Source organism: Labrus bergylta, chromosome 3 (assembly GCF_963930695.1).
Source record: "Labrus bergylta chromosome 3, fLabBer1.1, whole genome shotgun sequence".
NCBI lineage: Eukaryota > Metazoa > Chordata > Actinopteri > Labriformes > Labridae > Labrus > Labrus bergylta.
This window is the reverse complement of record NC_089197.1, coordinates 5,056,605-5,084,495: the sequence shown is the minus strand read 5'-3', so window position 1 is coordinate 5,084,495 and position 27,891 is coordinate 5,056,605. Positions and strand designations below refer to the sequence as shown.

General features: G+C 41.3%; 1 protein-coding gene across 1 annotated transcript; it reads left to right on the top strand.

The window, feature by feature from the left end:
- The first annotated feature begins 6,287 nt into the window (after window positions 1-6,287).
- On the top strand, window positions 6,288-20,127 carry LOC109975989 (apoptosis regulator BAX-like). The gene is made up of 6 exons (XM_065952514.1): window positions 6,288-6,625; window positions 10,360-10,408; window positions 10,580-10,738; window positions 15,334-15,466; window positions 16,658-16,762; window positions 16,876-20,127. Exons 1-6 carry the CDS (start codon window positions 6,556-6,558, stop codon window positions 16,972-16,974), a joined length of 615 nt encoding a protein of 204 aa, XP_065808586.1. The 5' UTR covers window positions 6,288-6,555; the 3' UTR covers window positions 16,975-20,127.
- The last annotated feature ends 7,764 nt before the right edge of the window (window positions 20,128-27,891 follow it).

Below are 27,891 nucleotides of genomic sequence, written 5' to 3'. Positions count from 1 at the left end.
GCTTACATAACTGACTGGTGCCATTGGGCTTCACTGATACATAAAGCTGAGTATCATCTGCATAACAATGAAACTGTATGGAGTGTTTCCTCATAATATTTCCCAGAGGAAGCATATATAATGTAAAGAGAATTGGTCCAAGCACTGAACCTTGTGGCACTCCATGGCTAACTTTGGTGTGCATAGAGGACTTATCATTAACATGTACAAACTGAGATCGGTCTGATAAGTAGGATTCAAACCAACTTAAAGCAGTCCCTGTAATTCCAAGTAAATGTTCTAGTCTGTATAAAAGGATGCAGTCAAGGGTTTTATTAGAAATAATGCAATTTCATTTGCTTCAAAATTGAATAAGGAGCAGTTAAAGAAGATATACAGTATGATTTAGAAACATCACTCTCCATTCAAGAGCATAATCAGGAAGTTAATTACTCTGAAGAAACTGCAAAAACTTTAACAGAGGTAAAGCTAGAGTTAAATTCTTTACTAACACAAAGAGCTAAATTTATCATGCATAGAACTAGAGTTAATCATCTTTTTTATCGCAATCGTCCTAGTCGCCTGTTGGCTAATAAATTAAAAACAGGAAATCAATTTACAAATATAGCAGCAATAACATTAGAGAATGGGATCAAATCAAATGACCCTAAGTTGATTAATCAAAGATTTTGTGACTACTACAGGCAGCTGTATACATCAGATAACAACTCTTCACCATTGGCTAGAGATAATTATCTCAAGACTCTTAAGCTGACTTCTCTTTCTTCAGAGGAATCCTGCATGTTAGATTCTTTGTTGTCTCTGGATGAACTTGAACAATCTTTAGCCAAACTGAATTAGGCTAGATCACCAGGAATTGATGGCATTCATCCTGAGGTATACTTGAAATTCTGGAGTATCTTAGGTCCCCTACTGCTTGACATGTTTAATACTTCGATCCAGAAAGGATCTTTTGGAAGAGATGTAAATACAGCCCTAGTAACACTACTCTTAAAAAAAGACAAGGATCCCAGTAACTGTGCCAGCTACCGCCCTTTGTCTTTATTAAATGCAGATGTGAAACTATTTTCTAAGGTGCTCTCAACTTATCTTGAGAAATACTTGCCTAAATTGATACATCCTGACCAAAGCGTATTTGTCAAAAAGCGTCTATCGGCTGACAACATACGGCGTATATTACATATTCTAGAGCATTCTGATCATCTTTTATCTTCAGCCAGACTGTCAGTTGATGCAGAAAAAGCTTTTGACCGTCTTGAATGGCCTTTTTTATGGTGTGTACTAAATCATATGAGTTTTGGCTTTAATTTTATCAACATGGTTAAAACAATATATGCAAACCCCTCTGCAAGTGTAGTCACTGGCAATATTTGTTCTTCTCCCTTCAAAATAAGTCGAAGCAGTCGTCAAGGTGATCCAATCTCTTCAATGTTGTTTATTTTGTCACTTGAGCCACTGGCACAGTCTATTAGGATATCACAAAACATCACACCAATAATACTTAAATCTACCAAGCATCATATATCACTCTTTGTTGATGACATCCTCTTATTTTTTTCTGATATAAAGAATTCACTTCCACCTATACTTAGTATCTTCGAACAGTATAGTTTTGTCTCTAGTTTTAAAATAAACTGGACCAAGTCTGCGCTTCTACCTATAAATCAAACTAGTAGAGACGAATGTGCACATTTCAATATACCAGTGGTCTCTCAGTTTAAATACTTAGGAATAAACATAGTTCCGTGCCTTAACAAAACTGTTTATAAGAATTATGCCAGCACTCAGAATATACTTAAAAATGATATGGAGAGATGGCATAACTTACCTATTTTTCTCTCTGGCAGAATCTCAATAATTGAAATTAATGTACTTCCTGGGTTAAATTTCTGTAGTTACATGTTACCCCTAGCACCTCCTTCAAAGTATTGGGATAAAATACACAGCATCATCACAAGATTTTTATGGAAAGGAAGACGTCCTAAAATAGAACTTGCTAATTTACAAAGAAAGAATGAGTTAGGAGGACTTTCAGTCCCTAACTTTAAATTGTATTTTCAGGCACTCTCCCTTTGTCCCATTATAAATTGGTTTAATGACAATATTTCCATACCATGGATCAAAATTGAGAGGGACCTGGTAGCTCCAGCTGCGTTGAGAGACATTTTGTTTACTCAGCTCTCAATTAGTAAATGCAAAAGTAAGTATGGTGAAATAATAAGTTATGCAATTGAAAATCTGAGAAAAATTGAAAAGTTATATAAGTGGAAAACTAAATGGCATGCCAGCACACCATTATTCTATAACAGTTCTCTGAGGTCTGGAGGAACACATTTTTTTTCAAATCATTGGTCTGAGTCAGGAATACATTGTCTGGGTGACATCATGGGTACGTCTGGATTAAGAAGCTTTCAGGATTTAAAAGAAACGTATAAATTATCAACCAATACTTTCTTTTTGTTTTTACAACTACGTTCTGCCATACGGGCTGCTAATATTCCAGTTGACCAGCCACCTGTTGTTCAAGAAACTTTTACTTCTACGTGCACGACTGGAAAAGACCGGCTCGTAAGACTGTGACATTCTCTGGGTCCCTGTCCCCTTCCGCAGAGCTCCATGTCAACAATTTATTCAACTACAGGACTTGGACCTTTCGAGGCTTCTAGCACTTCCAATATTCCAGTAAAAATGTCTTTCCGATATCACAGAGGCTCAAAATCCCGATCTGCCACTGAACGTCGCAGCGGTGTAAACTATAGTAACCTCCGCTCTCTGCCATGGACGCCGCTAGCGCACGTCAGTAATGCGGCCCCAATTAAACTGGCTCTAATAAATGCCAGATCAGTGCTAAATAAGACTTTTATTCTTAACGACTTTTTCACATCCCAGGGCCTAGATTTCTTTCTGGTGACTGAAATTTGGCTGAACTCCAATGATGTAAGTCCACTCATTGAGCTTTCTCCAAATGAATGTTCCTTCTTTAACACGCCACGACCCTCCGGACGGGGTGGGGGTCTGGCAGCAGTTTTTAAAAACAAGTTTGATTGTTATTGCCTTGCTCTGGGTTCCTTTTCCAGTTTTGAAGCTCAGTTCATTAAAGTGGGTACAGCAAACCCTCTTCTTATCATCTTAATATATCGTCCTCCAAAATCAGATAAACATTTTATCACTGAGTTTGCAGACCTTTTATTGCAAATTGTGCCATCATTTGAAATAATTTTAATACTTGGTGATTTTAATATCCATGTATGTTGTCCGTCAAAACCACTTGTTGGTGAATTTTTAAACCTAATTGAATCATTTAATTTTGCACAGCATGTCTCAGGTCCCATTCATAAACATGGCCACACTTTGGACTTGGTCTTGTCTTGTGGTCTTCCTATTAACAATTTTGAAATAATGAACCCTTGTCTTTCAGATCACAGTGCCATTATTTTTAATGTGTCTCTCTCTGACCTGTCACCCAATGGTCTCCTCCCCATGCGTTACTCTCTTCTACTGCCAGTTTATTCTCAGCTGCATTCTTATCTGCTCAAGCTACTCTGTCCGTTGAAAATATTCCTACTGAACTCTGCACTGAGGATCACATTCAGTTATTCAATGCCACCTGCTCCTCAATTCTCAACCATATTGCTCCTCTCAAGATAAAAAAAAACAAAGCCTAAATCACAGAATTGGCTTACTGAATCCACTAAAGCCATAAGGAGGAGTTGCAGACAAGCTGAACACAAGTGGAAGCAAGATAAGCTTCAAATCTCACATGATATCCTTAAAGAGCGGCTGATCAGCTACCAAATTGCAGTCAAGGCAGCGAGAGCAAAACATTTCTCAGATATCATCTCAAAACATTACCATAATCCTAAAGTCCTATTCAATATTATAAACTCTCTCACCTGCCCCCCTCCTGGATCCAAAGACACCTAGTAGAGCAGAAGACTTTTTAAAGTTCTTCACTGAAAAAGTTGCTTGTATTAGAAAAAATATCTCAGCCCCAACCAGGCACATCTCAGCCTCCCCGCCTTTCAACTGCTCTGCCCAGTTAAACTGTTTTGAGCCTATCACCTCACTCAAAGAGATGGTTTTTAAAATGAAATCTGCCACCTGCCCCAGTGACATAGTACCTACCAAGCTCCTCAAAGATTCATTTGATGTTACCGGCCCTTTTATCCTCTCCATTATAAACAGCTCTATGTCAACTGGTGCTGTTCCTCCCTCATTTAAATATGCTATAGTGCAGCCCTTGTTAAAAAAAAACCCAACCTGGACCCCATACCACTTTCCAACTACAGACCCATCTCAAAACTACCCTTCCTTTCTATGGTGCTAGAAAAGGTTATTCTGGAGAAATTGCTACCCTACCTTCGTCATAATAGTATTTTAGACACATTTCAATCAGGTTTCAGAGCAGCCCATAGCACAGAATCTGCACTTCTCAAAATCCACAACGACCTTCTGCTTACAATGGACTCTGGAAACTGTGCTTTCCTGATCTTACTGGACCTTACTGCAGCATTCGACACTGTCGACCACACAATTTGAATTAATCACCTGCAGCATTGGGTTAGTGTTGGGGGCACAGCCCTGACTTGGTTTACATCATACCTGAACAACAGAACCTTCTCTGTAAACTTAACCAACGCCACATCCTCCCAATCTGGTCTGAGCTGTGGGATACCACAGGGATCCATCCTAGGCCCTCTACTATTTTCACTATACATGCTCCCATTGGGTCAAATTATCCAGAAGCACAACCTCTCATACCACTTCTATGCAGATGACATACAGCTTTATCTACCGGTCAAACCAAACAATCTCGCAGAACTCACCTCTCTTATACAATGCCTTGAAGACATGAAACACTTTATGGCCCATAACTTCCTATAATTAAATGAGTCAAAAACTGAAGCTGTTCCCCCCCGACATCATCAAACGGGTCTCCAACAGCTTAGGTCACTTATACAGCCACATTAGGCCCCACGCCAGGAACCTTGGCTTTATCTTCGACTCAGGCTTTACATTTGATCGGCAAGTAAATTTAGTTGTCAAATCCAGTTTCTTTCAGCTCCGTACAATTTCCAAGCTAAAACCTATCCTCTCATTCAGTGACTTACAGACAGTAACCCATGCACTCATTTCATCCCGGCTTGACTACTGCAATTCTTTATATACCGGGATAAGCCAGTCGTCCCTGTCCTGTCTGCAGCTGGTCCAAAATGCTGCAGCAAAGCTGCTGACTGGAACCAAGAAGAGGGAGCATATCAGTCCTGTGCTAGCGTCCCTTCATTGGCTCCCAATAAGATTCAGAATCGATTTTAAGATTGTGTTGTTTGTTTTTAAAGCCCTGAATGGCCTGGCCCCCCTTTACATTACCGACCTCCTCAGGCCGTACACCTTATCTAGGCGCCTGAGATCATCAGACATGGGCCTCCTGGCTGTTCCCTGCGCATGGCTCAAGCTAAAGGGAGATCGGGCATTTTCAGTAAAAGCCACTAAACTGTGGAACAGCCTCCCTCATTCAATCAGGTCTGCACCCTCTGTTGACTCTTTTAAGTCCTGTCTCAAGACATACTTTTATATTTTAGCATTTGAGTCCGCTGGTCCTGAATAGATCATTTCTTTCAGGTTCCTTTGTTGCTTTTTATTTGTATATATGTATACATATATATATATTTCTCTCTTGTGGACAATGTGATCTGAAGTTGTTTTTTCTTTTTTAATTTATTGTACAGCACTTTGGTCAGCTGTAGCTGTTTTTAAATGTGCTTTATCAATAAATTTGACTTGACCTGACTTGACTTGACTACCTAAAGGACATGTCTCCCTGATTTATAATACCTTATTGGAAAAAATACAAACTCCCTTAGCAATTGTATCAAAATGGAACAAAGACTGCTCTGAGTCGTCTATAAACTGGGCAAATGTTTGGAGAAATACATCGCATTCATCACAAAATCTAAATTATAAATTAACAAACTTATTTAACACCTATACGGCATTACAGAATGCATATTGAGTTCCCCCCACTGCTCCTTATGTGAGTTAAACCAAATAGGGACATTCCTACATATTATGTGGGAGTGTGCACCTGTTCAAAAGTTTTGGATGCAAATTACAGAAATCCTGACTGAAAATTTTAATTTGCCAATTACCTGCTCTCCTGAAATTATGCTTTTGAATGATGACTCCGGGCAGAATTTTAACAAAACTCAAAGACTGCTGTGGCTTTCAGCATGCTGCCAAAAAGATGCTGGCAGTAAGATGGAAGCCCCCTCACACTCTTTCTATAAATCAGTGGATCAGCTTATGGATAGAAATTCTGACATTGGAGCTCTCTGTGGCTCGGATGAATCGGGCAGGGCCGACTACTTTAGAAAATATTTTTACCTGCTTTTTGTAAAAGTTAACACTTGTTATGAGTTGACGCTATACAAATAAAAATTGACACTCGGGGAACTGCATTCTTTTGCATTTCCGCATTGGTTTTATTTATTCAGCTCAGCTTCAACTCCAGAGGATGCCTCTCACTTCCCCCGAGCTGACAGAAAGTTTGGAGCCATGGCTGACGGACGAGAAGAGGAGAGGAGAGAAGAAGACCAGGAGCTTCTGGGCGCAGTGGGAGGGGAAGGTATGTGAAGCCATGTCTGCTCTACAGTCCAGCTGTGCAGCTCTTATTCTCCAATATGAACACAACTTTCAAAAGTACTATTCCTTAGGTAACATTATTATTAACAAAGGAGGCACCTTTGTTCTGTGAAAGTGTTCCTCTGCCGTGGAAACAGCATCCTTACGAGAGTGAAACTTAAAGTAATTCAAAGCCTCGAATACCATTAGCCTAGTATGTTTTACCATTGTCATGCAGAAGTTATTTACACATTCAGCTGGCGGAAAGTTTAGGAGCAGCTTCTCCCTGTGAAATGTGAGTAAAGTTCAGCTATGGTTGGGTAGAAAAAGCAGAAGGAAAACAACCTGCTCTGTTAGTGACATACTTCTCACTTCCTCTTCATACTGCACCTAATAACATAAAGGTGAGCAAAGTCCTCAGCTTGAAAATCAGCTGGAGAGATAGAAAGAGTCAAAATATAAAGTGTGTCATTTTAAATACATTTGGTAATGGTCCTAGATAATAATGATTTAGCCATTGTTGATGTGAAAAAGTCAAAATGTGTTTGTATAAAAATCATTACAAATACAAGCATTTGCATGACTAGAGTCATACCTGAAGATGATGAACTTTGTAACATCTGCAAAATATATATTTTTAAAAATCATTATGTATTATAACCAGAAGAGGTTCAGCCAGGCCATGACTGATGATTGGTCTTTCACCGTGTAAGCCTAATTACAAGATACACAAGATCAGAAAAATTATTCTTCCTTGCACAATAAGGTTTGAATGTGAAAATACAATCTTTAGAAAACAAATGAGAGAACAGATATGAGTGTAAGAACATGTTTTCGAAAAGCCTTACCTGATGTAGCTTTTTACCCAATTTCTTTGCAGCATGCGAGATGTTGAGTAAACGTTTGAGACCCCATTCTTTGTACAGATCCACGCTCTGGATCTGTAACAAATTGTACAAGTTTGATTTATATAATCAAATATAGCTAATAACAGGGGCTAGATCAAATGTAAACTTAGCAGAGAGAACATTTCTGCAGTGATGCTAACATGCTCATGTGATCACATCATTTTTTTTAAACCCTGTTTCCAATTAAATTTTTTATATTTATGGACTAGGTCACAGAAAAGTTGTGTATACAAATGATCTTCCATTATATTTACATGTAGACATCAGCTTTCTCTTAGATATGCAACCAGTAAATTAAACATAGCGTAACTGAAGAAGTGGAAGGAATTCTTCTTCAGAGCTGCCCACACCATCTCCACAGCACTTCTGAACAAGATCCTCCCATCAATACTGCAAAGAAACAAACATAAACACGATAGACCAGAATGACAGGTCAGTGAAATAAAGCACCTACATGCTGTTTCTCAAGTCATGAGCCTCCTCCTCCTCATCCAGGGAGTGCATGCTGCAACCAGAGTATAGAAAGACATACAATTAGATTTTTTTTTTTCTTTTTTAATCGTTTATTTGAATCAGGGACAGTGTACAAAAAAAACCATTAGTCTCAGAAGAGAAGAGATGCTTTGTACCAGATTTAGCTAGCTAGCTAATTTTCATCTGTTGTCCCTGGGCAGATTATGGCAAAAGCAAAATACAAATCAACCAGTCACACACACATACACATTTTCATAAGATAGAAGAAAGACATAGAACAATGTACAGATATTAAAACATTATGTACAAGTTTCCCTGATGACACATTAATGCTGACAAGACTGGTTACTTAAAATCCATTTTTTGACTTCCCAGGTGAAAGTGCAGAAGTTTGTGCAAAGTTTAAGACTAGCTGGAAGACTATTCCATTCTTTAATGGCTTTAAAAGAAAAAAACAGATTGTGCTAAAGCGGAGCCACGTTTAGGAATACTGCAATCTCCGTTAGAGGCAGACCTTGAAGATCTGCTGATCAGCTCAGAGCGAAGTTTCACAAAGCTTTTCAATGGTCGGGGAGAAGCATCATGGATTATTTTGTACACTAAGCGGACATCGGTATAAAAAATTTAATTGTCAAAGCTTAGAATTTTATATTTATCAAGAATATCACAATGTTGATACTGTTGTGGTTTCAATTGACAATTACATTAAACGACATTTCATGGGAGAGAGTGATAGTAACTCCAACACATTCCAGATTATCAGTAGGCACTCTTACTCTTAATCCCTTCTTTAACATAGATCATAACACCACCACCCTTCCCACATTTACGATCTCATCTATAGACAGTATAGCCTGGAACGTTAAAAACACTAGATGGAGTTGTTTGAGTTAACCACGTTTCTAATAGGCACAAATAGTCGAGATTTGAGTCTGATAATAGCTGTTTGAGTTGTTCAGTCTTTGATATAATACTCCTTATGTTTAGGTGTCCTCCAAAAATCCCTTTAGGTTTTACTTTCGGGTCCCAAAGCACCTTCGCATGGTTTACAGTCTGATTTTTTTATTTTATTTTGTTGTTTAATGGTCGCAACGTCTTTGTTTCGTTTCGTGTTAGTCAGTGATGATGCCGAGGGAGAATTGTTTACAAGTCCACACGTGACTTTCTTCAGTTTGTGTACAGTGTTTACCACAGATTTACCGTGCGCTGTATCTAATGGCGTGTCGCCGGTGGAAATATGATGCAGAAGTTCGGGAACTGAAAGAAGACCGCAGTTAGCAGATGTGTATGTAGCATCGTCACCTCCTGCTACTTTGTGGCCTTGGGATCCAGGTGTAGTTTGGAAGCTGTCACCTCGAGGTAGTTGGAAGTCTCTGGGACCAGGATTAAGGTGGATCGCCTATTTCCTTATTAGTGAAGCCTTTAGGACAAGATGCTCCATGTTTGTCATTTGAGAACAGGACGCTGCTGCTCATCTGATATAGACTACAATAACAACTTTATTCTTTTATTCTTTAAAGGCGTTAAGGTTTCTCCTTTCGTCACTTTCGCGCAGGCTGGTCTCGAACTCGTAAATTAGCAAATTAATCTTGTAAAATTACGACTTTATTCTCGTAAATCTCGTCAATTCAGATTTGATTTTCTTTAATGTGGCCTAATCCTCCGTCGTAGCCCCAAAGGCTGCTCAGATAAGAAGCAACAGGACCTGAACCCGGGACAATTTGTTGTCCATACGATCATGCTACGGGCTAAACTTTGCTAACAGGTCGACAACTTTTCTCGCCCTGCATCAGTCAAAGTCTGCCAGAAAAACGTTAGCATGCGTTGCTTACTCATCAGGGGACACTAACGTTATTCTGCTATTCTGGTCGTTATATGATAACGTCAGCTACCTGTCGAGACAGATTTAATGGGTGTTTGGTGAAACAACTCTGTAACTATGATCCACAGTTTTAAACGAGAAAATTATTCACCAGTCCGCAGCATTCAATAATTCCTCTGGTCTGGCTTCTTGTTCAATCACACTCACCTTTTCTCCTCTTAGCTTCATCCAGTCCATCAAACAGTCCATCAAACAGTACAGAGACGGGCTACGTATCTTCATAGTATAAGTGCTGCTGACTGCAGTAGTAAAACGGTTCATACTTCTCGCAAGACACAGCCCTATGTCTCTCCTCTTGTTTTTGGAACAGCTCAAGTCAACACCGATATGGTTTTCTTCATTTCATACATGGTCTGCATCATTGTAGTAGAGATATGCCTAAGTGAAGAGTTTATATTAATACTTCTGTATAAATAAGTTTTCAAACGTTTCTAAACTAACTGTACGCTATTATCAATCTTTTCTTCTCTTCAGATGTCATTGATGACCCCATCGTGGATCTGGCTGCAGTGCTCCTCAGAGGGTAAGTTCATCCTCACACATTGAAAAAGTATCCAAATAAAAACGATTCAATCACAGATTTCCTATACAAAGTTATTATTCATGGGCTAATCAGCTCATATAAACTCAAGGTTGACCTTTTGGATATTTTGCCTGAGGGAGACCCAGTGACTTGATTCTTCGCTGGTCCTAGGTATGCGATTGAAAGTATAAAGGCCGAGGAGCCCGGTCGACACGTGTCGCCTGAGGATCTGGGAGGAAGGTCGAGTGAACAACAGGATCCACAAGTCAAAGAAATGGTGGAACAGCTGCTAAAGATCACTGAGCTGAACAGGAACGCCGAGCTCCAACAGTAAGCGCAGCGTCATGTTAAAAAAAGACGCTAGGATCAGATCAGTCAGCAGAGGCCTGTGATAGATTAAGATTTTTAATATGAAACATTTCTTTGAGCTTTTCATTGCTATGAGATGAGATGAGATGATGAGATTCAACTTTATTGTCATTACACATATACAAGTATAGAGTAACGAAATGAGGTTTGGCATCTCACCAGAAGTGCAAATAAGCAGAAAGTGCAATAGTCTGTGCTATGTACAGTAATTCTGTGCTATGTACAGTAATTGCAAAATTTACAGATGTAGCCAAAAAAAGTGAATTATTAGGTAAATCTGGATGGCTGGATTAATGGGATGCAATAAATATAAATAAATGCTATAAATAAGTAAGTAATGCTACAAAATAAGTGTGTTTTTAGGATTATAATATACAGATTAAGATGCAGTGAGCATGCTATACTAATAATATACAGATTAAGATGCAGTGAGCATGTTATACAAGTTTACAGATAATTTAAAGAATATGAACATACTATAATACAATAATACAGATGGATGAGAGATGAGTGTGTGTGTGACCAGGAGGAGTGGTGGGGGGATGATGGGTGTGAGGTGATATGGAGGGGAAAGGGGGGTCAGCAGGGTGCGGAGAGAGAGAGGGAGAGAGAGAGAGAGACAGAGTTCAGAGTTCGGGGGGTAGAGTTCAGTAGAGAAACAGCTCTGGGGAAAAAGCTGTTCCTCAGTCTGCTGGTTCTGGTCCGGAGGCTTCTGAAGCGCCTGCCGGAGGGCAGGAGGGTAAACAGTCTGTGGGCAGGGTGGGAGGAGTCTTTAAGGATGCCATGAGCTCGCCGCAGACAGCGTTTTCTTTGGACATCCTCAATGGCAGGAAGTGGACACCTTGTGATGCGCTGGGCGGTTTTTACCACCCGCTGTAGCGCCTTACGGTCTGCGACAGAGCAGTTTCCGTACCAGACTGAGACACTGCTGGTCAGGATGCTCTCGATCACACAGCGGTAGAAGTTCATCAGTACAGCTGAAGACAGGTGGTGTCTCTTCAGTGTCCTCAGGAAAAAGAGGCGTTGATGAGCCTTCTTAACCAGACTGGAGGTGTTAGTGGACCAGGAGAGGTCCTCTGTGATGTGGGTCCCCAGGAACTTGAAGCTGGAGACACGTTCAACAGCCATCCCGTTGATGTGAATGGGGTTGTGCGTGCTTCCTCTTTCTCTCCTGAAGTCCACGATGATCTCCTTCGTCTTGCTGGTGTTGAGGAGCAGGTTGTTGTCAGCACACCAGACGGCCAGATGCTGTACCTCCTCCCTGTAGGCCGTGTCATCGTTGTTGCTGATGAGGCCAATCACCGCTGTATCGTCCGCAAACTTGATGATGGTGTTGGATCCATGTACAGGTCTGCAGTCGTGGGTGAAGAGGGAGTAGAGGAATGGGCTCAGCACACAGCCCTGTGGTACGCCTGTGTTGAGTGTGATGGTGGTGGAGCAGGTGTGTCCTGACCTAACATACTGGGGTCTGTTGGTCAGAAAGTCCATTATCCAGTGACGGAGGGAGGAGTTGAAGCCCAGGTCTCCGAGTTTAGTGTTCAACTTGGAGGGGATGACAGAGTTGAATGCTGAGCTAAAATCAACAAACAGCATTCGTGCGTATGTGTTGTTATTGTCCAGATGAGTGAGCACAGAGTGCAGCGCAGTGGAGACTGCATCCTCTGTACTCCTATTGCTGCGGTAGGCAAACTGGAATGGGTCCAGTGTGGGTGGGAGGCAGTTTTTCAGGTGTGCTAGGACCAGTCGCTCAAAGCACTTCATTATGATGGGTGTGAGTGCCACAGGGCGGTAGTCGTTCAGGCCTGTCGGGCTGGAGTGTTTCGGCACTGGGACAATGGAGGTGGCTTTGAAGCATGCTGGCACAGCTGCTTGGGCGAGGGACAGGTTGAAGATGTCCGTAAAAACCCCAGTGAGCTGCTCCGCACATGCCCTAAGCACGCGCCCGGGGGTGCCGTCTGGACCAGCAGCCTTTCGAGCGTTGATCCGGCTCAGTGCAGCGTGGACGTCTGTGGAGGTGAGTGAGAGGGGCTGGTTGTCTGCAGGAGGTCTGGTCGTGGTCTGTGTCTCTCTGTTGTCTCTATCGAAACGAGCATAAAAGTGATTTAGCTCGTTCAGGAAGGAGACATCTGTGGTTATCGGGGTGGAGTTTCTGGGTTTGTAGTCACTGATGGCCTGGATGCCCTGCCACATGCGTCTGGGGTCGGAGTTGGAGAAGTGTTCCTCTACCTTCAGCTTGTAGCAGTGCTTGGCCTTGATGATGCCCCTCCTCAGGTTTGCCCTGGATACGCTGTAGGCCATTGCATCATCTGATCTGAAGGCGGTGTTGCGGGCCTTCAGCAGGAGACGCACCTCCTTGTTCATCCATGGCTTCTGATTTGGGTACGTGGTGATCTGCTTCCATGTTGTGACACTGTCGATGGTGGTATTGATATAATCCAGCACAGAAGAAGTGTAGGTGTCAATGTCTGTGTGAGAGCCCAAGGTAGCCTGAGAAGCAAACATACTCCAGTCTGTGTGATGGAACTTGTCCTGAAGTACAGAGTCTGTCCCCGCTGGCCACACTTTAATAGTTGTTACTGATGGCTTCACACGTTGGATGAGTGGGGAGTACTTGGGGATGAGGAACAAAGAAAGGTGGTCTGACTGTCCCAGGTGGGGGAGGGGGGTCGTGGTGTAGGCTCCTGCGATGTTTGTGTAAACATGGTCCAAAGTTTTGTTTCCTCTTGTATTGCAGGAAACATGCTGGTGAAATTTAGGGAGCACTGTCTTTAAGTTTGAGTGATTAAAATCACCTGCAACTATAAATGCAGCCTCCGGGTGAGCAGTCTGTTGTTTACTGATAGCGGTGTAAAGTTCCTTCATAGCAGCTTTTGCATCGGCATCAGGGGGGATGTAGGCTGCAGTTACAATAGTGGAGCTGAGCTCCCTTGGCTGATAGAAAGGTCTACATTTAACCATGAGAAACTCAATGTTAGCTGAGCAGTGTCTCCCAATAATGACAGAGTCTGTGCACCAAGCTTTGTTAATATAAATGCACAGCCCTCCTCCTCTGGTCTTACCGGAGTCCTCTGCTGTTCTGTCTGCTCGGTGTGTGTGGCGACCGGCTAGCTTGATAGCATCGTCCGGTACTCCGTTGTTTAGCCATGTTTCCGTGAATATCATGACATTACAGTCCATAATTCTCTTGCTGTGGATGATGCGAAGTCGTAACTCGTCCATTTTGTTCACCAAAGACCGCACATTAGCGAGGAAAATGCTGGGTAACGGGAGACGGTGCGGTGTTAGCTTTAGCTTAGCCCTTATACCTCCGCGCTTCCCCCGCCTTTGTTTACGGTCTCGACGCCGCCTGCGAGCACTTCCGCCCGGCCGGGTAGAGTGCGTAGCCTCGGGTGTTTTGGCGATCTCAGGGATGAGTCGAAGATTGTTGATTAAATCGTCAGGGAGGTGTATTCCGATATCCAAAAGTTCCTGTCGGGTGTAGGATGTTAAGGCGAGGCTGTTCCGTGCGAACAGACCCGAAATTAACAATAAAATTACTGCAAAATTGCAAATCTGAGAGAGACGCTGGGCCTCGCGATGCGCTCGCGCCGCCATCTTGGTCATCCGACAACAGACACTAATTAAAATATTAAAGCCTTGAATTGGTTATACTTAAAGGTATAAAAGTAATGCTTGGTATGGCTTAGAATGACGCTTTCATTTATGTTTTATTTTCTGCACAAGTCAGTTTAATACCATCAAGGCTGCAGCCTGAATAATAAGTCTTTAACTTTCATACACACCAGAGATGCGGACTCGAGTTTGAGACTTGAACTTGAGTTGCTCTTAAGTTGCACAAAGATTTAACCTAGAGACTTCACTTTGACACGCCCTCTCAGCGACTTTAGACTTCACCTGAACTCGAGGTTTGTGCCCAATCTCTTTATATCGTATATCTGGTGCGTTACCGTAACAAGCTTAATCTCGTTCCCTCCCATCATGTGGAACCCCCACGCGTCATGTGCGCGAGTGGCCACAGATGACAAGATGATGAGCATGTCACCTGAAGCTGCTACTGACAGAACGTCGGCTCAGGCATGAGGTAGTCGTCTGGAAGATGGACTGCCTCAAACGCTTTCTTTGGTCCGGACCAAATACGATGTTTCTCTTTTTGGTTTGGTGCGGTTCGTTTCCACATTGCACTTTTCACAAGAGGCCCTGAAATTTGTAAACAAAACAACGTGTGCAAAGATCGTTCAATCATTGGACAAAAAAGACCTTGCGTGCTGCACTCGTTGTCCTGGGATTGATTTGGTTCATACAGTTATAAACGTTTGCAGAAAGGTTTGAGCAGCAAGAGTGTTTTATACAACGTCAGTTTTATGATGCGATGCTTTCTGATATGGTCCTCTGCCCAAATATCCAGGAGACAGCGTGTCTCCTCGGCACTCCATGTTGAAACACAACTAATTTTTAGCAAACAACAACACTGTGCTGCTAACCAAACAATTATTTCGGTTAACAGCACTAAAATGAATCCATTGTGACATTAAAGTATTTTCTTGCTGTCATGTCAGACTCATCAACCAGGTTCCAGGCAACTGTGCCCGGGGTATCTTCATGAAGGTGGCCAGAAACATCTTTGCTGATGGCATCCACTGGGGTCGTGTGGTGGCTCTCTTCCATCTGGCCTACAGACTCATCTACAAGGTGATACACTTTTCAAATCCCAAACACAACAGAGCATCACATATTCATGTCGGGGTGCTCAATGTCTAAGTTTACGTAGATTTGTCTGTTTTATCCAAATAAATTATGACTCATAGCCTGTATAAGTATAAATATCATCTTATTTATACTTTTAAAGCAATTCCCAAAATATCGTAAATCATTCTCCTAAATCTCAGATTTCCTAAAACGTACCCTGTTAGCGCACTCACACTAGGCAGTCCATACCGTGCCTAAGCACGCTTCACCCCTAAAGTCCAGTTTTCTTAACTAGTGTGAGCTCTCCGATCTGTGCTCAAGCGCACTCCCTTGGCCCTAGCACCCTTGAAAGAGGTGTGCTTCTGCATGTTACAGTTCATGCACGAGCACAAGCATGAAGGCGGTACACAACGTCGACAGCCTTCATTATCGAGAAATCTCGGAGTGCTCTGGCTGTTTCTGACTAACATGACTCAAAATAAGACACAAATTCAGTAAAGGAGCTGTCATGTTTTCTTTGTTGTTCTCTGATGTGCAGACGCGGATTCGACCGCTGGTTCCTTGTAAACTAAGCATGCTTCATATTCACGTAAAGCCCAGCATGTGTTGTATGACGACGTCATGTACAAGAGGTAACCGTGCTCAGGCCCGGTTAGTCCTGGAGCAGTGTGAGTGTGTGTTCAGAATTTTTATTGGCTTAATTTGATTAGCCTTTATGAACAAGAAACTAAAAGGACAGAGGTGTTCAGCTCCCAATGAGCAATTTCATTTTAAACAGGGGAACCTTTTGATCTTCTTTTGATTTTCTCTTTTACAAGGAACATTAGTCATCAGCATAGTTGTTTGCAATTGGCTGGCGATGGATCAATGTTGGATCTTGGTAGATGATATAACAAAGATTAATATCTTTTTTCTGCTCTTTTGTAAAGTGTCTTGAGATAACATTTGTTCTGAATTGGTGCTATACAAATGAAGATTGGTTGATTATTGATTAGTTGTACTGTAGATACGTCAGAATAGGGGCACGCACCTCCTTTCAACTCATGCTCTCATTGGCTAATATAGGCTGGAAACAGTGAATGGAAGGTCGTAATTGGCCAAATGAAGTGTCAATCAACTGGTTAAGAGTCATGAGCATGGATTGAAAAGGTGTAACATGTAGGTTGGTAATATTCATTTGTTTTGGTTTTAAAGGCAATAACCAGCAACCATGAAGAGAACATCAAAATCATCTTCAGCTGGGTTCTTCAGGTCATCAGAGAGCAGCTCCACACCTGGCTCGTACAGCAGGGAGGCTGGGTGAGTGATGGATGGTCTGTAAGGACCTGTCAGTCATGTGCTTAATTCATTTCTCATATATTGACCTGTCAGTAGGGTCCAAAGCTCTAATCCTGCTCTCTGTACCTTTCCAGGTGGGGGTGATCCTTGGGATTTCTCGTTGGAGGACAGTAGCCATAGTAGCATCAGTAGTATTAGTGGCAACTTTTGTTTACTGCAGGAAAACACACTGAGATCTACAGACCTCACAACCAGGACCGCAGTGCCATCACTTGGGAAAACGCCACTGCATAATAGAGCCAGTTTCTAGAAACATTTACGACCACTCCTAAGCCTCCATCTTCTAATGCAGTACTATAAATAATCACAATTTTATCTATTTAGGTAATTCACCATCTAAACAAACCTTATGTGTGCTCCATTTCAAACAACCACAAAAAAATAACAATTTAAGTGAACTTATTAACACGTTCATAAATCCAGGCAAGAAATGCAAATCAAGCTAAATAACCACACTCGAAAAATAACGCACACACTCGTTTTGGAGTTGGTTTGCCGTCAGATTTAATTCCATCTTGCTGCCGTAAATAAAAGACACATCCTATGAATCAGTGATGCTTTTTGGGTTCATTGGGTGTTTCGGGTCTCGCAGCATCATGCGTCCTCACTCAGGCGACCCAGCCGGTGTTGATCAAGCCCCCGACTTGCGTCCCAGCAGCATTAGGCCATGAATCCCCCCTTTCTATCCACAGCCACCTGGAGACTTTCTCTGCTGCCCCCGTTGCAGTCCTGATGGCTGTTCTCCTCAGTTACCCTCTCATACTGAGCAGGGTGTAGACTCTGTGGAGAGAGTGGCCTGCAAAGCCTCAGCAGCTTACCTCAAATGGGTAACAGTTCGCTTTCCACCCTCGTTTCCGGCTATACTCAGGAAGTCCCTGGTATCTGGCCAGGGCACAGTTATTTCTCTCAGTGCAAGCTGTCTTTAGGCCTCTGATAAAATGACGATATCTGGTCACAAGCTCTGAGATGTAGTTTGGGCTGCTCTCCTGCCTTGATGAATGATATTGTACAGTAGTTTAGTCACTGCTCTTGATAATGCTGGTATTGACGGTCTAAAGCCAGACTGTCTCCTGTCATTTCTTTCCAATCACATTGATACCAATAGTTCAATATCTATAGCTCATTTTTGTCTTGAAGACTAAAATAATACAAACATAAGAATATCAGATTGTCTTGATTGTGTCATTTTAGTGTCTGAAGTGTCACATAAAATTAGACGAAAATTAGACAATTTATTTACAAGACAAAGCTAAGTCCAATGATTTTCTAATTGACTGTCCAAAAACTAAAAATTCTTAATTCACAATTTTTAAAAACAAAAAGCTGATCTCAAGAAGAATGAGAAAGCAGTTGATGCTCTCTTATTTGTTGTAACATCCAAATGCAAGATCTGCAATGAAACATGATATATATTGAACTTAAATGTAATGTCTTGGATACGACTCAGCTGGTCATAGAGCTGAGTGTTTATAAAATACCATGAAAGGAAATACAGGCAGTTTCTTCATATTCCAATAGGGCATTGCAACAGATTTATTTTTACAGCATTTTGTATTTATATCATAAAACTTGTCAAACACTACTGCTACATGTGCTGAACACCCACACTTTTCAACTGAGTTAACACTTTAGTTGATCAAGATATGACTCGTACATAAATGGTATCTGAAATACACAAGCAGACATCCAGCAGCACCTGAATTATTAACCACTGTTAGGAAGGCAAGTAGACTTAACTCAGCACAACATATGAATTTCAATGATCCTCAAAGGTGTTTTGTTGGTGGACATTTAAATTAGATGTGATATTCATGTGATCCATACAGGAATGCCACACTGACCTCTGCTGGCCAATTAAACTTTTCTGTTAACAGCGTAACATTGGACTCCCATTGTGTCTATTCACTCAGACTCTTGGCATTTTTTCAGTCGCTGCTAAAATACTCGACTACCATTCCCCACTTCTTCATATTTTTCTAAAGAATAAAAGATAATCATTTTGTTCAAATTTACAATGATAAAACTATACGTCCATTTCAGGCAGCTGATTATCTGCCTAAGGTAGTGATCAATTAAATTCATTATAAGCTCTGAGCAAATTGATGACATTATCAACAAGAAATGGCAACACATCAATTACCTTCCTTGAGTAACCATTCACCCCTCCAAAGATCACAATATTGTACCTGTTCAAAAGGGGGAACATTTTCAACATACTGAAGGCTGTTCTTGATTCATTTGGATTTTTTCCTTTTAACATGCTTCCTTCCACAAACATTCTGCATGTACATTTATTGAAAAATTATATTTCCTGTACCTGTGTCAGTATATGATTTGTTTCAATTTGGACCAAGGAGAGAGGGCCATGCACAGAGTAACTTCTTTGTACTAAACACCCCAGTTGTATGAGCCGTAAGAATATCCCTGCATCATCAACACGATGCATGGATGCCATCATTCTCCACCGCTGTACTCGGAGACCCATTGAAACCAAACGGCCTTGTACCATTTGATACCCAGCATTTGGCATCTGAGCTTTAACAAATGAGATAATATCGTCCAGCTCTTGGTCAGTCACTGTGCTGTATGATCCTCATACAGACAAGCCAAATTCGTGCATTCTCCTGTAAATTGTTCTTCTTGAGACACCAAGGCGCTTTGCAATGCAGGAGACTGGCAGATGTGTCTCCAGAGAATTCTTTAGTTTGTCTTTCCCTATGATGATTTTGGGGTGTCCAGATCCTGGACCAGCCTCTGTTTCCTGTTCCACAATTGGCACAGAGCTGGCACTTATTTCCCTCTGGACAGCATGATAGAGGTATTGTAGTCCTTCTGTTATCTCTGATAACACTGCCTGTCTGTTCAGAGAATGATTCAAACAATAAGCGATCTAATCGGAGAAGAATCATTTATTTCATTTAACCTTTATTTAACCAGGTAATTAACCCGATGAGACCAAGATGTCTTTCACAAGGGTGATCTGGCCAAGAGGGCCTATATCAATCATAATTGAGCTTTCCTGACTCCCGATTGGTTGATTTTGTGGCACATTTGTTACAGCGTGCAATGTTGAGCGAGCGTACTGGCAAAGTTGAGTGCGCCAGAGTGAGCAGGTCGAGAAAGAGAGAGAGAAGAAATGTGAGCGAGTGGGCGGTGGCCTACCAGTGCACACAAAGAAAACTGAGGGAGAGAGAGTGTTAAAGCACACTTAAGTGTATATGGATCGTTTCGGGCACTAAAACTGATTTAATGAACACTCTATTGATTTTTGTTTGTTTAAACTATGATTTTTCTCTTAGTATATTTTTTTGTGCTCAAAAGTGCCCATTGATTGCTCAGAAATGAGGCACAAATATAACACCATTAAATACCCTAGCTAAACTTACTCAGTTTATTGTGTGTGTGTGTGTGGGGGGCAAACATTGTATCATGTTGCGGCTGATAACTGTGCGAAGGAGTGACGGTACGGCTCCACTGGTTCCAGCGATGGACAGCACTTCAACGCTTTCCATTCATTTCCTATGAAGACCTTGAGAGGCAGTCGCGCGATGCATTATGGGATCTTTGCCGGACAAGAATAGACCTGAAATCTATTCTATGTAAATGAATACAGCAACCTCCCGGACTAGCCATGCGTCTATCCAATCAGGTGCATGCATTGAGACTACTTCACCAATTGCGTAACCTACAGCGAAAAGGAGGCAAAACAGAATACAATAATATGCCGACCGCCATAAAACGGGTATACGTCCATCAAGCAGTGAGTTGAGTACAGCTGAAAATCTGGGGCCATATTCACAAAGCCTCCTAGGTACTAAGAGTTAAGCTTGGCTCACACTGTGCGATTTTCCCCCGATAGTATAAAAGTCGGGTGGCATGTCAGCTCACACTGTACGACTGAATCGTTTACGACGCCCGACCAGACCTTGAGATTGACGTGCTCACACTGTACAACCCGATTGTCGGGCACGGCCGGAGAGCTCACACTGTATGAGTGAAATCGGGACGGAGCGTTGACAATTGTAAATAAAGTTTCATTTGAAAACTCAAACAGACGACGGTTGGTGAATGAGAATGAAGTGGAAGTTGTTGTATGATATAGTAAAGTAGATACAATGGTAGATATATGGATACAAGTTTCAGAAAAGTGCTGCACTGATGATCTGTATCGAAAACCAAAAAAAAAAAAAAAAAATGCTGTGTTGCATCCTGCAACTGGTTGCCATGACTACACTCCTCCTTTGTCTCTTGTGATTATATTGTAGTCACACACAACTTCTGCTGGACCCTTTTCACGACGTCTCGTCAAGATTTTAAATTCTAATTATCAAACATGTTTGAAATAAATCGGGGCGTCCACTGACGATCACCGGGCAGATCGGGGACGTTAAGATTGGATCTTTGTACCGCTCACACTACAAGATAATCTGAGCAGATAATCGGGTCCGAGCAGCCTTGAGTCGGGAGCGACCCTGCGATTGTCGGGAAGGAAGAATCGGAGCTCAAATCGGCCGATGATCCTGCAGTGTGAGCCAGGCTTTACTCCTAGTGACTAAATTCTTAGAAAATCAGGAATGGAGACATTTTCTAAGAGCTTCCCCTCAAAGTTAGGACTAGCTCCTTGTAAAGATAAAAGTTCTTTACAACGTGTCTTAGCCCTTAAAAGAGCTCCTTAGGTGACAAACTGTTTTGAGTAGTAAAGAGTTTCTCAAGCTGAGGAGAAAATGGAGAAATGTTCTCACTACATGAGGAATAATCTTTTTGAGTCAAAGTCAGCCCAACAGACAAAAATGATTCATGCAGACATTTCAATCCATCTATGACTTTATTCAGTACAAAGTGAGACATGCATGTTGAGTTTCTCTACATGTGGTTACCTCCACAGGTTCATCCAATCACTAATTAAGAACCTTTACCTGCTGATGTAATGATCAGCATGTGAAGAAGCTGCTGCACAAGTGGACATTTGATTTCAAACTTTGTGTAGGCTGTATACTTTTAAAGTACATCTTCCAAATTATCACACAGATTGTAATTTCATAGTTTTTCACAATAACACAATGTCTGACTAGATTCTATGTTTGACTTTATTTCTCCTTTTGTTTTTGGATTAACCAATCACAGCTTCTGAAAAAATGTGTCATTCTAACAACGGGGTCAATCCCGCATTCTCTTTTTTAAAGATTTATTTTTTGGGCTTTTCGTGCCTTTAATGCAGAGCGAGGGCAGTGGATAGAGTCGGAAACCAGGGAGAGAGAGCGGGGAACGACAGTCTCAATACATGGGACGCGCGCCCTAACCATTGCGCCACCAGCACGCCCCAATCCTGCATTCTCACGAAGATAAAAGTTTCTGTCCATTCCTTGCTCAGAGATGCTCTAAGAATGTTCCTAAATCAATCATAGGCTAAAAGTCCTTGATAGGAATTTTTAAGCTAAGTTAGGAGCTCTCTGAGAGGATTCTCAGAATGTTTGTGAATACGGGCCCTGGGGTTCAGTTACCCTGAGGCTTTATGAATGTGGCCCCTGGGCTTTTGGAGTCAGTCTAGGCCTGTGAAGGCTGTTTCGTCATGAGCCGGGGATCCAGCAGAAGATTTCTGCCTTTTAAAAAGGCAGTTTTTTTCTTTTTTTCTCAACTTTTGCTGCTTTGCTAAAGTGCTCATGATGGATAGGCCGGGTCTTTGTAATGTTAACCTTCCTGCTTCGCGTTCCAACCGTGGTCAGGGCGCACAGGGGAGACTTATTTGTCTGCTCCAGGGCCGAAGTTGTAGTCCTCAACTTCGGGGCTAACCCCCGTGACTTCACTGGGGTGCAGCAAGGCATAAACAGACACGGAGAGTCCGGCTTGTTATTTTGAGGTACCGGGCCGTTTATTAGGCTCGCAGAGCTTGAACTGGCATCATAACGTGCCTCTCGCACACACCTGCCGAACACACACACACTCGCCTCGTTCTCTCTCTCTCCTCACTCGCTCCCCCCACCCACACACATGCGCACTGAGCCTTCACAGACAGACATACCCTGCTCGTATAACAGTAATATAGCAATGAGTATGGTCTTTTACCTGCTTTTTGTAATGTTAAAAGACAAAGGGTAATGAGTGATGTATGGAGGGTACACACTCAAATAGGCATAAAACCTTTTCAAGGATACACTTCGTATTCATATCAGCATCCCTTGTTTCGTGGGTTCAAAACATAGAGATAAAGCACGAGTCTGACAGACCATCATGCATAGAAATGTAAGCTATTAATCTCTTTGTTACCCCAAAGAGCCACTAGGTGGCGATTTAATTTAACTTTGTTACAAAATCAAGATTTCTGTGAACAATTTGAATTGGAACTATTAGAATTTTTAAAGGCCAATAGACAATCAGTTAATGATGCTCGGTTCCTCTGGGATCAATCAATCAATCAATCAATCAATCAATTTTTATTTGTATAGCGTCAACTCATAACAAGTGTTATCTTGAGACACTTTACAAAAAGCAGATAGAATACCTTACTCCTTGTCTGTTAACATTACAAAAGAGCATGTAAAAGACCTTACTTATTGTTATGTTACAAAAGAGCAGGTAAAAGACCTTACTTATTGTTATGTTACAAAAAGCAGGTAAAAGACCTTACTTATGCTATATTACAAATATCTGGCCTATCCCTCATGAGCACTTTAGCAAAGCAGCAAAAGTTACAGTGGTTGTTCTGGCAGGCCGTCAACCAACAATCTCGAGGAGCCTAAGAGAGCTCAAGAGCTCCCAGGAAAGTAGGTGGTTAGTGACTGAGATTTACAGATAGATACATGCAGTAATATGATGTACTGTATATGCACAGAGAGACAGAGAGAGAGAGAGAGAGAGAGAGAGGAGCTCAAGGTGCCAGTTCCCCCGGTAGTCTAAGCCTATAGCAGCATAACTAGGAGCTGGTCTACACCAGCACCAGCCCTAACTATAAGATTTATCAAAAAGGAAAGTTTTAAGTCTATTCTTAAAAATACAGACTGTGTCTGCCTCCTTGATTCCGGCTGGAAGACGATTCCAGAGGAGAGGAGCCCAATAACTGAAGGCTTTACCTCCCATAGTACACTTAGAGACTGTAGGTACCACTAGCAGGCCTGCATTCTAGGACTGTAATGTTCTCGAGGGGCAGTACGGCACTAGTAGCTCCTTAAGATAAGATGGTGCCTGGCCATTTAGAGCTTTGTAAGTGAGAAGAAGGATCTTGAATTCTATTCTGGACTGTATAGGGAGCCAGTGCAGAGAAGCCAACACAGGAGTAATGTGGTCCCTTTTCCTAGTTCTGGTCAGTACACGAGCTGCAGCGTTCTGGACTTCCCAGAACACCCTGACAAAAGAGAATTACAATAATCCAACCTGGAGGTAACAAATGCATGAACTAGTTTTTCTGCATCATTTTGCAATAGGATATTCCTGATCTTAGATATATTACGAAGGTGAAAATAGGCTGTTCTTGAAATTTGCCTGATGTGAGAGCTAAAGGACATATCTTGATCAAATAGAACTCCTAGATTCCTAACAGTGGTGCTAGATGCCAGGCTGATGTCATTAAGGACAGTCAAATCACTAGAAAAAGTCTCTCTGAGGTTTTTAAGGCCTAGCACAATAACTTCAGTCTTGTCTGAGTTAAGTAGCAAAAAATGTCTGGTCATCCAGGTCCTAACGTCCTTAAGGCACGTTTCTAGCTTACATAACTGACTGGTGCCATTGGGCTTCACTGATACATAAAGCTGAGTATCATCTGCATAACAATGAAACTGTATGGAGTGTTTCCTCATAATACTTCCCAGAGGAAGCATATATAATGTAAAGAGAATTGGTCCAAGCACTGAACCTTGTGGCACTCCATGGCTAACTTTGGTGTGCATAGAGGACTTATCATTAACATGTACAAACTGAGATCGGTCTGATAAGTAGGATTCAAACCAACTTAAAGCAGTCCCTGTAATTCCAAGTAAATGTTCTAGTCTGTATAAAAGGATGCAGTCAAGGGTTTTATTAGAAATAATGCAATTTCATTTGCTTCAAAATTGAATAATGAGCAGTTAAAGAAGATATACAGTATGATTTAGAAACATCACTCTCCATTCAAGAGCATAATCAGCAAGTTAATTACTCTGAAGAAACTGCAAAAACTTTAACAGAGGTAAAGCTAGAGTTAAATTCTTTACTAACACAAAGAGCTAAATTTATCATGCATAGAACTAGAGTTAATCATCTTTTTTATCGCAATCGTCCTAGTCGCCTGTTGGCTAATAAATTAAAAACAGGAAATCAATTTACAAATATAGCAGCAATAACATTAGAGAATGGGATCAAATCAAATGACCCTAAGTTGATTAATCAAAGATTTTGTGACTACTACAGGCAGCTGTATACATCAGATAACAACTCTTCACCATTGGCTAGAGATAATTATCTCAAGACTCTTAAGCTGACTTCTCTTTCTTCAGAGGAATCCTGCATGTTAGATTCTTTGTTGTCTCTGGATGAACTTGAACAATCTTTAGCCAAACTGAATTAGGCTAGATCACCAGGAATTGATGGCATTCATCCTGAGGTATACTTGAAATTCTGGAGTATCTTAGGTCCCCTACTGCTTGACATGTTTAATACTTCGATCCAGAAAGGATCTTTTGGAAGAGATGTAAATACAGCCCTAGTAACACTACTCTTAAAAAAAGACAAGGATCCCAGTAACTGTGCCAGCTACCGCCCTTTGTCTTTATTAAATGCAGATGTGAAACTATCTTCTAAGGTGCTCTCAACTTATCTTGAGAAATACTTGCCTAAATTGATACATCCTGACCAAAGCGTATTTGTCAAAAAGCGTCTATCGGCTGACAACATACGGCGTCTATTACATATTCTAGAGCATTCTGATCATCTTTTATCTTCAGCCAGACTGTCAGTTGATGCAGAAAAAGCTTTTGACCGTCTTGAATGGCCTTTTTTATGGTGTGTACTAAATCATATGAGTTTTGGCTTTAATTTTATCAACATGGTTAAAACAATATATGCAAACCCCTCTGCAAGTGTAGTCACTGGCAATATTTGTTCTTCTCCCTTCAAAATAAGTCGAAGCAGTCGTCAAGGTGATCCAATCTCTTCAATGTTGTTTATTTTGTCACTTGAGCCACTGGCACAGTCTATTAGGATATCACAAAACATCACACCAATAATACTTAAATCTACCAAGCATCATATATCACTCTTTGTTGATGACATCCTCTTATTTTTTTCTGATATAAAGAATTCACTTCCACCTATACTTAGTATCTTCGAACAGTATAGTTTTGTCTCTAGTTTTAAAATAAACTGGACCAAGTCTGCACTTCTACCTATAAATCAAACTAGTAGAGACGAATGTGCACATTTCAATATACCAGTGGTCTCTCAGTTTAAATACTTAGGAATAAACATATTTCCGTGCCTTAACAAAACTGTTTATAAGAATTATGCCAGCACTCAGAACATACTTAAAAATGATATGGAGAGATGGCATAACTTACCTATTTTTCTCTCTGGCAGAATCTCAATAATTGAAATTAATGTACTTCCTGGGTTAAATTTCTGTAGTTACATGTTACCCCTAGCACCTCCTTCAAAGTATTGGGATAAAATACACAGCATCATCACAAGATTTTTATGGAAAGGAAGACGTCCTAAAATAGAACTTGCTAATTTACAAAGAAAGAATGAGTTAGGAGGACTTTCAGTCCCTAACTTTAAATTGTATTTTCAGGCACTCTCCCTTTGTCCCATTATAAATTGGTTTAATGACAATATTTCCATACCATGGATCAAAATTGAGAGGGACCTGGTAGCTCCAGCTGCGTTGAGAGACATTTTGTTTACTCAGCTCTCAATTAGTAAATGCAAAAGTAAGTATGGTGAAATAATAAGTTATGCAATTGAAAATCTGAGAAAAATTGAAAAATTATATAAGTGGAAAACTAAATGGCATGCCAGCACACCATTATTCTATAACAGCTCTCTGAGTACTGGAGGAACACATTTTTTTTCAAATCATTGGTCTGAGTCAGGGATACATTGTCTGGGTGACATCATGGGTACGTCTGGATTAAGAAGCTTTCAGGATTTAAAAGAAACGTATAAATTATCAACCAATACTTTCTTTTTGTTTTTACAACTACGTTCTGCCATACGGGCTGCTAATATTCCAGTTGACCAGCCACCTGTTGTTCAAGAAACTTTTACTTCTACGTGCACGACTGGAAAAGACCGGCTCGTAAGACTGTGACATTCTCTGGGTCCCTGTCCCCTTCCGCAGAGCTCCACGTCAACAATTTATTCAACTACAAGACTTGGACCTTTCGAGGCTTCTAGCACTTCCAATATTCCAGTAAAAATGTCTTTCCGATATCACAGAGGCTCAAAATCCCGATCTGCCACTGAACATCGCAGCGGTGTAAACTTTAGTAACCTCCGCTCTCTGCCATGGACGCCGCTAGCGCACGTCAGTAATGCGGCCCCAATTAAACTGGCTCTAATAAATGCCAGATCAGTGCTAAATAAGACTTTTATTCTTAACGACTTTTTCACATCCCAGGGCCTAGATTTCTTTCTGGTGACTGAAATTTGGCTGAACTCCAATGATGTAAGTCCACTTATTGAGCTTTCTCCAAATGAATGTTCCTTCTTTAACACGCCACGACCCTCCGGACGGGGTGGGGGTCTGGCAGCAGTTTTTAAAAACAAGTTTGATTGTTATTGCCTTGCTCTGGGTTCCTTTTCCAGTTTTGAAGCTCAGTTCATTAAAGTGGGTACAGCAAACCCTCTTCTTATCATCTTAATATATCGTCCTCCAAAATCAGACAAACATTTTATCACTGAGTTTGCAGACCTTTTATCGCAAATTGTGCCATCATTTGAAATAATTTTAATACTTGGTGATTTTAATATCCATGTATGTTGTCCGTCAAAACCACTTGTTGGTGAATTTTTAAACCTGATTGAATCATTTAATTTTGCACAGCATGTCTCAGGTCCCACTCATAAACATGGCCACACTTTGGACTTGGTCTTGTCTTGTGGTCTTCCTATTAACAATTTTG